This window comes from Thamnophis sirtalis, unplaced genomic scaffold, assembly GCF_051295495.1.
Source record: "Thamnophis sirtalis isolate CommonGarterSnake01/CBP01778 unplaced genomic scaffold, rThaSir2_p1.2 scaffold_7, whole genome shotgun sequence".
NCBI classification, from domain to species: domain Eukaryota; kingdom Metazoa; phylum Chordata; class Lepidosauria; order Squamata; family Natricidae; genus Thamnophis; species Thamnophis sirtalis.
The window spans coordinates 95396748-95408314 of NW_028261387.1; the positions used below are offsets into that span (position 1 = coordinate 95396748).

The following is an 11567-nucleotide window of genomic DNA, read 5'->3' on the forward strand; positions in this document are numbered from 1 at the left end:
CCCCAAGGACTTTTCTCCTCTTTCTCTCCTCTCACCCTGATTCCATGATCAAAATCTGGGCATTTGGCAACCGGCATCTGCTAACAATGGTTGGACCGCCCCAGGGCCACGTGATCGCCATTGGCGACCTTCCCAGCCGGCTTCCGGCGTACAAAATCGACGGAAGAAGCCAGATTCACTTAGTAACCACATCACCTCAGCAAGAAAGATCATAAAATCAGGGGTGACTCCTTGAAAACGGCCTGCAACGGATATTCTGGTCCCAGTTTTCGTCATAAACGGAGGACCACCTGCATTGGGCCTGGCGCTGATACCAGCGATACATCTGCCCATGCCAAGACGGGTGTCCCTGGGTCTCCCCCCATAGTGGGCTGGGATTCTCTTCCCCTCTTTTTCCATGCGACCTGCTGATGCCGGGGTCTCTTGCAGGTGGAGGAAGTGACCCATGTGATAAAAGCGAAGCCGATGCCCCACCCAGGGGTGCCCTTCAAACCCAAACCCGCAGAGCCGAGGCTGGTGGAAAGCTGCCCGTTCTCTTTTGACGCCCGGGACAAGGAACGGCTGCTTCAGAAAGAGAAGAAAATTGAAGAGCTGCAGAAGGAGGAGGTAGGCGCCAATTAAAGGGCTGCTTCCTTTTTATTATTTATTGGTGGGATTTATTGCCCCTCCCTGTCTTGTCATGGGACTATAATTAAAAAAAAACAAAAAACGAAAGGAGTGTAAGGGGAGCAAAAGTAAAATAATAGAACAATAAAATAAACAACGACAAGAAGAATGCAGGAAGTCCTCGACTTCGCGACCGTAACTGAGCCCACTGACGCAAAACGAGGGCGTTGAGTTTTGCCCCATTTTAGGACAGTTCTTGTCACCGTTGTTAAGTGAATCACTCCAGTTTTCAGTTGTTAACATGGTTATAACATGAATTGGGCTTCCCCATTGACTTTGAGACTTAGAATAACTTGTCACCAATCAGCATACATGAAAAGAGCCGAGGTGGCGCAGTGGTTAGGGTGCAATACTGCAGGCCACTTCAGCTGACTGTTATCTGCAGTTCGGCGGTTCTAATCTCACCGGCTCAAGGTTGACTCAGCCTTCCATCCTTCCGAGGTGGGTGAAATGAGGACCCCACCCAGACTGTGGGGGCGATATGTTGACTCTGTAAAACCGCTTAGAGAGGGCTGAAAGCCCTCTGAAGCGGTATATAAGTCTAACTGCTATTGCTATTGCTAAAATGAAATTTCATTGCACACAGCTCCCCACCTCCAATATATACTGCATAACCATGAGAAATCAATAAATAATATGCATGTACCCACATATATTCTGTGACACCGAGAAACAATAGTCTAGTCCAGGGATGGCGAACCTGTTTCGCCTCGGGTGCCAAAAGCACGTGCGTGCGTGGGTTCTCTCGCACTCGCTCATGTGCCCACCCCCATAATTTAATGTCCCACCCCCGTGTCGTGACCCCTGGGCATATGTGTGACCCCTGCTGCCCTGTGCACTTTCTAGGAGCCTGGGGAGGGCGAAAATGGCCCCACACCAGAGGCCCTATGGAGGCCAGAAACGGCCCGTTTTCCAACTTACGGTTTGCGTGTTGGGCTGTTTTTCACCCTTCGGAGGCTTCATGGAAGCTTCCTGAAACCTCCGGAGGACGAAAAATGGCCAAAGACCAAAATCAGCACGAAGATCAAGACCGCGCACTGACAGGGGAACGCCTCACGTGCCCTCAGAAATGGTTCCGCAGAAATGCTTTGAAACCCCCCCTCCCAGAAGGGAGCATGTATTCAGCTCTTAAGCCCAGAACGCTTATAAGCAGCATCCTAAATAATGGGAAGGGAGCTTCCTATAATCTTCTCCGCTCCCCTCACCACTCTCTGTAGGGACTTTCTATCTAAGGCACTGCAGCCACCCAACCAAACAGGGATGCAGTTTGTCAACACGCTCTCAATCGTGCCTCTATCAAAAGTGGCCAGGACACGTCCTTCTTAGCCGTGAAAGCCAAATGGGGGGTCCTGGTCCAATCACCAAGAGAAAGTGATGTCTCGCCCCACCTAAGGTACGGAAACCAACTGGGTAGCCTTTGGGCCAAGTCCCCCCCCCCCCCTCTCTCTCTCTCAGTCCGACCCACATCATGGGGTTATTGTTGTGGGGAAAATAGAAGGAGGAAGTTATGTTGGATATGTCCACCGCCTTGAGCTATTTGAAAAACTAGTAACAGTGGGACATAAACAAATAAATAAAATAATACTTGAAATAACCAAAGTAGACATCAGACAAAAACCCATTGCAGCCGAAAGTTGCTTTTTCAAGAAGCACCTGGACTTTCTTGATTTTTTTTCTTTGAAGACATTTCGCTTCTCATCTAAGAAGCTTCTTCCGCTCTAACTGGATGGGGGGCGGGGGGAGGATGGAGATCTGCAAGGAGTATAAATCCTTCCAGGCCCCACCAATCCAGCCAGAACGGAAGAAGCTTCTTAGGTGAGTAGCAAAACGTCTTCAAGGAAAAACGAGGCAAAGTCTTGAAGAAAAGCCCTTTTTGGGGACAGCCGTCACCTGGATGACGGAGAATCTCCCTAGTGACATTGCAGCCTAACTTTTATGAACGCTTCTCTCCTGGGCTCCTCCTTCCACCCGACCGCGGCCCTAACGCCAAGCTGGACTCTCGCACATGTACAGTAAGGGATGCCTCTTTTCTCCTGGGCTACAAAAGCACTCAGACTATTTGCACCCGCCGCCAAAGGTCTAAAAGTGACGTTTGAGAAGTCAGGAAGAACGTCTCTCCCTCCCTCCCGGCCCTGACCCCTGCGTTTCCTGCGGCTCTTTCAACACTTGTACTGCAGGGAGGTCTTGGCTCCCGGGACGTTCGTGCCGGTTTTCCAAAATGTCAGGCGATAAGTGAGCGGCAATCTGGACACGGAAGTACAAAAGTTCCCTTATCAGCCGAGGTGGAGCTTGTCTTTCCTAGTGGCTTCTGGCTGCCAGATAGTCAGTGGCATTACAAACTTTTTGTCACACTTCAGGGCTATGGAGTTGGACTAGAAGACCTCCAAGGTCCCTTCCAGCTCTGTTCCGAATTGAGTAGCACGCTGCTTTGTGGAGTCATTCCCAGAGGGGGCGCTGCTGCAGGTTCACATCAGTTCAAACGAACTCATAAAGATTCTGCACAGTTTTGGCAAACCAGCAAATCCCACCACTGGCTGGCCTCGCCCCCGGTTGCTTTTTGGCCTGCTTTCCGGGGTGGGTTTTTTTGGCTTCCAGGCCAAAAACAGCCCTGAAAAATGGGCAGGGGCGGGGCCAGCCAGTGGTGGGATTAGCCCCAACCGGCTGAATCCTACTTCTACCTTTGAGGGGGGTGGCCAGGAGGCAGGGCAGATCAGTGACGTCACCCACCCAGTCACATGACCAACCGGCTACGCCTATCCAGCCAGAGAACAGGTTGTTAAATTATTCGAGTCCCACCACTGGCCATTCCCACCGCTGTCTTCTTTAAAAGGACATCTAGTAACTGCGGCTAGAATGTCATTTGCTCAAAACTGGATAACGTTCCCTCTGAGGTAATGGCAATAAAAAAAGGTTGCCTGATTGTGCTGAGATGGACAGGTTAACTATGGAATTAAAAGATAGAGAAGAAAGAGATGATTACATGATTTGGAATATATGGTATCATTGGCTAGAAAATAGACCTAAAGAAATTTAAATAAAGAATATTTAAGAGGTATACTCAAATGGAAAGGGATTGTATATATTTCGAAATATGGATACAGGTTAAAATGAAAGGGTGTTATGTACATATATAAATAATTGTACCATATATAGAATAGCCATTATATACAATTGAAATAGCCACGATGGGGATATGATATCGATACTGGAACACTGCTAAGGGTGGAAATGTGGTGCAAAAGTTGAAATATTTAATAAAATCTATTTTAAAAAAAGGGGGGGGCATGCAAGCCTGGGGATCAACAGCATCTCTGTTTAGGATGTAACCAAAGCGCGATTCTCTCTTCCCAGTCGCACTGGGATGAAATTAGAACAGGGAACATCGTCAGAGTTTGGAAGGGACCTCAGAGGTCTTCTAGTCCTGCTCAAACAGGAGACCCTATACCAGTGATGGTTAACCTTTTTCCCATCACGTGGCAAAAGTGTGGGGAGCCCAGGGGGGTCATGTGCGGGCACAGCACACCCATAATTCTATGCACGCAACACACACTCGCACATGTGTGCGTGACCACCACCGCCCTGTGCATGCGTGTGCGACCCCCCCCCCCATTTGGCATGCGATGGACCCGTTTTTTGCCTTTCCCAGGCTCCAGGGGCTTTCTAGGAGCCTGGGGAGGGGAACGGATTTCTGGTTTGCCCGTAGGGCTGTATCTGTAGGGCTGTTTTTCGCCCTCCGGAGGCTTCGGGAGTCTTCCCTGAAGCGTCCGAAGGGAGAAAAATGGCCCGACACACAAATCCCGAACTTCCAGTTTGCACATTGGGTTGTTTTTCGCCCTCTGGAGGCCTCAGGGAAGCCTCCGGGGGGCAAAAACGGCCAAAAATGAAGGCTGAAGTCAGCTGGCCGGAGCTGACAGGGCAACGTCTCGCGTGCCACCTGTGCCATGCGTGCCATAGGTTCTCCATCACGGCCCTAGATCATTCCAGTCAAATGGCTGTCCAGCCTCTTCTTAAAGCAGTGGTTCTCAATCTTCCCAATGCCGCGACCCTTTAATACAGTTCCTCATGTTATGGTGACCCCCCAACCATAAAATTGGTGTCTCGGTTCCTAAGACCATCGAAAATATGTGTTTTCCGATGGTCTTAGGCGACCTCTGTGAAAGGGGTCCCGACCCACAGGTTGAGAACCACTGTCTTAAAGACAGTGGTTCTCAACCTGTGGCACCCACCACTTCTCCAGGCAATCTATTCCATTGATTAATTGTTCTCGTTATCAGGAAATTCCTCCTTCGTTCCAGATGACAGAGAGTCCTCGATTTACAACAGCACTGAAAAATGCGACCTATGGCCGTTTTTCATACTTGCAAACAACCGTTGCAGCATCCCCATGGCCACAGGATCAAAAGTCAGAACGCTTGGCAACGGTCTCGTTTTTACGACGGTTGCAGTGTCCTGGGGGAGCGGGAGGGGGGCACATTTGTGTGATCCTCTTTTGCAACCTGAGAGGCAAAATCAATGAGGATTCACTTAACAGCCATGTTGCTAACTTAGGAACTGCAGTGATTCGCTTAACAAATGGGGCAAGAAAAGTCGTAAAACGGAGCCCAAATTTTATGTTGTTAAGCGAGAAATTTGTTCAGTATTTTGCCCCATTGTATGGCCTTTCGTGCCACAGTTGTTCGGTAAATCGCTGCCGTTCTCAAATCAGTCAGCCCGTTCTTAAGCGAATCCGGCTTCCCCCTTGACTTTACTGGTCAGAAGGTCCCCAAAGCGGATCACGTGACCTGGGGACACCTTGACCGTCATAAATGTGGGTCAGTTGTCAATCATCTGAATGTGGGCCACGTGACCCTGGGGATTCTGCAACGGTTGTAAGTGTGAAAAAGGCGTTGTAAGTCCCCTTTTTCAGTGCCGTTGTAAATTTGAACGGACGCTAAGTGAACTATTGTAAGTCGAGGACTGCCTGCAATCAGCGGAAAGGCTTACGTGCAGAAGTTTGTGAAAGAAAGCAGCCAGCAGCCTCACTCACCAGGTGTGTTTCCTGCCTTCGCAGGCGCCCAAGTTCAAAGCCCACCCCCTGCCTCAGTTTGACCACATCAACCTGCCCGAGAAGAAGGTGAAGAGTGTCACGAAGCCGGAGCCCTTCCAACTGGCCATCGATGCCCGTGGAGCCGCCCGGCAGGAGATGTGGCAGAAGCAGGTAAGAGGGCAGCAGTGGGGGGTGGGGGTGGGAGAGATATGGCAGGATCCGGGTGGGCTTCAAGGACATTGTGAGGGTTCCAAATAGCATCCAAAATTAAATCAGAGTCCGAGGCAAAGGATTCCTCAAAGTTCCAATTGATGAAGAGAGCCACGTTGGCACATCTGGGGAAACCCGAATCTGAAAGCTTCCCGGTTTTCCCCACCCAGTTGAAAGTTCAATATCTTTCCCCCCACACCCACAAGTCCATCCCATGGTCCAATCTTCCCCTGACACACTGGCAGCTTCCACCCGTACAGTTCCGGTCAGGTGCAGAGACAAAGGATGACCTTGGCTTTCTAGAAAGGATGTTGTTATGGCTGCATATCATCTAACTCCATACAATCCCCCCTCCCGTTTTCCCACCATAGAAAATGCATAGGAGAATAATAGAAAGTGTGGATGGGCGGGGCACACCCAAAGTTTCACCCTCTTTTTTTGGGGGGGGGTTGCGTCTTATACTCCAAAAAACTACAGTAAGCCCTTTTACTGGTTCAGTAAAGTCACTCAGCGACTGTCTCGCTCAGCAGCAAAAATTTGGGGCTCCCTCGCCGTCGTAAGCCAAGGACTGCCCGAATTTTTCTTCTGTTGGATGTCTCCTTTAAACCTTTCTCCCCCTCCCCCCCCAGCTGAAGGAGGAGATGAGGCGCCAGAAAGAAGCCGCTGTCTTTAAAGCCCAATCCAGCCAGGTTTTGCACCAGGAACCTTTCGTTCCCAAGAAGGACAGCAAGGTGCTTTCAGGTGAGGCCGGGTCTTCAGGTGCGACCCACCTGATGTGGTTTGGAGTTTTTGAAGAAGAGACCGGGCAGCCATTTCCCTGGAATGGGACAGGGTAGTCCTCAACTTACAACACTCCAGGGTTGGTATTCAGCCGGTTATAACAGGTTCTGGAGAAACGGAAGCGGAAATTTTGAGTAGTTCAGAGAACCAGCAGATAGGCTGGCCACGCCCCTGTTGCCTCCCAGCTGATTCTTCGTTTGTTGCCCTGAACGGGAGAACGGAGCTGGAAAGTGGGTTAGTGGGGTGGGGAGGGAGGAAATGGGGATTTTGCAGTAGCCTTCCCCTGCCACACCCACCACGCCATGTCCACCAAGCCACACCCACAGTTTAGCCAGCTTCAGGGTTGCCAGTTTCTCAATCTGGTGCCTGTCCTTTCTGGTTCTACAGCACCGGACAATTTCGAGCTGGCCACCGATCGACGGGCCAGGGAACGTCAGGAGTTTGAGAAGAGGTTAGCGGAACTGCAGGCGGAGAAGGCCCGGCTGCAGGAGGCCACTCGGCGGGTGGAGGAAGAACGGGCGAAGGAGGAGATGGCCAAGCTTCGCGAAGAGCTGGTAAGACCCCCCTGCGCTTTGGAAGGGAAGGACAACGGGACTTCCTCGCTCCCAAATCTTAGGGTTTACAATCCTTATTCTTAGCTGACCTCACAATCCTTATTCTTAGCTGACCTCCTGCAGCTGCTCTAATCCAACTAGAAAGTGGAATTTTTCACCATCTCCCCAGTTGCATAGAGTCTTTGACTTACAACGGTTCATTCAGCGACCAAAAGTTACAACGGCACTGGGGGGAAAATGGGATTGTTTTTCACACTTACAAAGGAGGCAGCATCCCCACGGTTTTCGTGATTAAAATTCAGGGGCTGGGCAACTGGTTCATAATTATGACGGTCGCAGCGTCCCAGGCTTCAGGCGGTCCCCTTTCGCGACCTTCTGACCAGCCAAAGTCAACAGGGGAGGCTGGATTGACTTAACGACCGTCTTCTTAACATCAGGAAAGGTCGTAAAATGAGGAAAAACTCATTGAACAATTGTCTCGCTTAGCAAAGAGAAATTTCGGTCTCCCGGTTATTAAGTGAATCTGTCCCCCCCATTGACTGCTCGCCGGAAGGTCACTAAAAGGGGATCGTGCGACCCTGCAGTGGTCATAACTATGAACCAATTTCCAAGCATCTGGATTTTGATCACATGATCACGGAGATGCTGTAAAGGTTGTACCCATGAAAAAATGGTCATCGGTCACTTTTTCCAGTGCCGCTGTAACTTGGAAAGGTCACTAAATGAACTGTTGTAAGTCGAGGATTACATATATTTGGATGGCTGCAGCATTAATGGCAGAGGTACACGACCCCCAGGATCTGGACCAGTACCAGGCTGTGACCTCTGGGCTATGCAAGCAACAGGCCGGCGACTGATGATTCATCTCGATTGCACACAAAATCATTCTCCCATCTCCTGTCCCTGGTTTGTGGAAAGCTATTTTTCTTTCCGAAACTGGGCCCCGGTGACCGAAATGTTGGGGACTGCTGCTTGATAGCATGCTAGCTGGGGAATTCTGGGAGTTGAAGCCCACCCCTCTTAAACTGGCCAAGGCTGGAAAAACACCGCTTTGAACTGTGTGCCAAGGTTCCAAGCAATACATCCCATTCAATAAGAACTCCGAGGCCGCCAAATCCCTCAAAGAACATTTTATTAGAACATATGAAATTGGCATGTTCCTGGTGGTGTGGCCCGCCAGCAAAACTGGCAGCGGATTCGGACAGAGGGGAGGTTGGGGAGGAAGATGGGCCAGTCCTGGAGTCTGGGGAAGGCTTGGGCGAGGGCTCTGTGTTGGAGGCAGAGAGGGGGCCAGGGCCGTCTGACAGTTATCAGCTGCCTTCGGAGCTGGACATTAGTGGGGCAGAAGAGCAGCTGGAGCCTGTTCCTTGTGTGTGCATGCACAGATCCACCAGGAGAAGGGAACAGCTAAAGGACAGGGGCCGACTTGGGAGTAAGGCTGCATGTGGATGATGAACGGCCCCTCCCAGAGGGAATAAAAGAGGAGCAAAAGGGGAGTGGAGTTTGCAGGAGACCATTAGTTTGCTTAATTTGTTTGGAGACTCCTGGCCAAGTTCTGCAGATATCGGCCTGGCTGCTCTCCAAGCCAGATAAGGTCTGTGACCGTAAATCCTCCCTCGAAAGACTTTGCTGGATGGGAATGAGCAGAATTCCCAACCAGTTAATAAAAGGGGGTTTTGTCGGGACAAGGAATCTGCTCCATGCTCTTGGGAAGCCTCGGTCAGAACACCTGTTAAAAAAACGGCTCTAGGTTCCCGCTGGTTTTACACACAATTAAAAACAAAACTTTTTCACACACACACACACACACACAGAGCCTCCAGTCACATGATCCAATCAGCATACAGTCCAGCCAACTTCAGGGTTGACACTGTCTTTTCAAAATTTCATTTTTAATGTGTGCCAGTGTGATCAGAGTAAAAAAATGACAAAGTTGTCTCTTTTTTTGTCCTGTCCTCCTTCTCCTTGTCTTTCTCTTCAGCAAGCATCTCTTTCCAGAACGGGCAAGGTTGCCCTTGTGCCCTCACCCTCACCCAAGTGTCCCTTCTTTCTCCTTCCAGGTGCACAAGGCCAACCCCATCCGCAAATACGCCAGTGTGGAAATCAAGGCCAGCGAACACCCACTGACCGTGCCACGCTCCCCCAATTTCTCCGATAGGTTTCAGCGTTGAGCCTCGAGGCCCGTCCGAGTGCCAATGCCCCCCGAGGGCCAGGGAGAAGGGGGTCCTCCTTGGCGTTGAGATTTTCCCCCCATTTAGCTGACACACAGATACGTCTTTTTTTCAGCCTGTGACTCGAGGCCTCGAGACTCATTGCCAGTCCCTCCCCTCCGAAAAGACACCCCCAATTTTATCGTTTTATCATACCTTTGGATAAGCCTTTGTATTTATCTGCATTAATAAAAAATATAGATGAGTAAAATTCCACACTGGAAAGGTTTCTTTCAGTGTGTGTGTGTGCGCGCGCTATTATATTCTTATGTCCTGGGGGGAGCATACCCCATGGCAATAGCAATAGCAATAGACTTATATACTGCTTCATAGGGCTTTCAGGCCTCTCTAAGCGGTTTACAGAGAGTCAGCATATTGCCCCCAACAACCATCCGGGTCCTCATTTTACCCACCTCGGAAGGATGGAAGGCTGAGTCAACCTTGAGCCGGTGAGATTTGAACCGCTGACCTGCTGATCTAGCAGTAGCCTGCAGTGCTGCATTTAACCACTGCGCCACCTCAGCTCTTTGGAGGGGGCACCTACCCTTTTTTGTATACATCATCTCTTGGCTGTGGATTACCAAGTCAAGACGTGTTTTGGCAGTCCTGGGGGGGAGGGAGAGAGAGAGTACGTGCGCGCATTGCTGATTAGTTGCCATGCTCTGGGGTAAGACACCCCTAAAACCCCCAGGGTGTGTGTTCTGTTAAGATACAGCCTGTTGTGCCTTAAAACGGCTTCTACCGTACTGCTGTAAAATGGCTTCTACTGTGCAGTGCAGAGGAATTGCCCTGGTAACGGCTTCACAGTACTCCACAAGGGGGCTCCCTCTCATAAGAGGGAAAATCCAACATTAGAAAATACGTTTGATCCGGACATTTTTCCCCTATAACTAAATAAATACCAGGGCAACACTGAGTTATTGGCTAGTCTGCTATAGGTTTTAAGTGCCATTTTCACACTTATGACCGTTGCAGCATCCTGTGGTCACAGGATGCAAATTCTGACGCTTGGCAACTGATTCACATTTACAACAGTCGCAGTGTCCCGGGGTGGTGGTGGCAGCGGTGTCACGTGATTCCCCTGTGGCGGCCTTCCGACAAGCAAAATCCATCGGGGAAGCCCGATTCACTTAACAACCGTGTTCCTAACTTACCCACGGCCGTGATTCACTTAACATCTGTGGCCAGAAAGGTTGCAAACACGGAGCAAAACTCGCTTTAATCATCTCACTTAGCAAGGGAAATTTGGGCCTCAATTGTGGTCATAAGTTGAGGACTATCTCTATCAACTGGAAGGAAATTAATCCAGGAGATAAGCAACCTGGAATTGAGGAGAAACTTCCTAACAGTGAGAACAATTAACCTGTGGAACTGCTTGCCACCAGACGTGGGGGCTCCATCACTGGAGGTTTTCAAGAAGAGACTGGACAGCCATTTGTCTGAAATGGTCTAAAGTCTCCTGCTTGAGCAGGGGGCTGGACTATAAGACCTCCAATGTCCCTTCCAACTCTTCTGTAATTCTGCAAGAGTCTCCTGCTTGAGCAGGGGGCTGGACTAGAAGACCTCTGAGGTCCCTTCCAGCTCTGTTATTCTGTAATTCTGTAAGGGTCTCCTGCTTGAGCAGAGGGCTGGACTAGAAGACCTCCAAGGTCCCCTCCAACTCTGTTATTCTGTAATTCCGTAAGGGTCTCCTGCTTGAGCAGAGGGCTGGACTAGAAGACCTCCAAGGTCCCCTCCAACTCTGTTATTCTGTAATTCTGTAAGGGTCTCCTGCTTGAGCAGAGGGCTGGACTAGAAGACCTCCAAGGTCCCCTCCAACTCTGTTATTCTGTCATTCCGTAAGGGTCTCCTGCTTGAGCAGAGGGCTGGACTAGAAGACCTCCAAGGTCCCCTCCAACTCTGTTATTCTGTAATTCTGTAAGGGTCTCCTGCTTGAGCAGAGGGCTGGACTAGAAGACCTCCAAGGTCCCTTCCAACTCTGTTATTCTGTAATTCCGTAAGGGTCTCCTGCTTGAGCAGGGGGCTGGACTAGAAGACCTCTGAGGTCCCTTCCAGCTCTTTGTTATTCTGTCATTCTGTAAGGGTCTCCTGCTTGAGCAGAGGGCTGGACTAGAAGACCTC

The 11567-nt window shown here is 50.2% G+C and overlaps 1 protein-coding gene across 5 annotated transcripts in view; it reads left to right on the plus strand.

The window, feature by feature from the left end:
* TPX2 (TPX2 microtubule nucleation factor) overlaps positions 1 to 9624 on the plus strand; it is a 60609-nt gene extending 50985 nt beyond the window's left edge. For all 5 annotated transcript variants that reach the window (XM_087720664.1, XM_087720665.1, XM_087720667.1 and 2 more), the window contains 5 exons: positions 430 to 606; positions 5717 to 5863; positions 6532 to 6643; positions 7070 to 7236; positions 9297 to 9624. In XM_087720664.1, the coding sequence (XP_087576790.1) occupies positions 430 to 606; positions 5717 to 5863; positions 6532 to 6643; positions 7070 to 7236; positions 9297 to 9407 (714 nt within the window). In that variant the 3' untranslated portion in view covers positions 9408 to 9624. The remainder of the gene's footprint in view (positions 1 to 429; positions 607 to 5716; positions 5864 to 6531; positions 6644 to 7069; positions 7237 to 9296) is intronic.
* The last annotated feature ends 1943 nt before the right edge of the window (positions 9625 to 11567 follow it).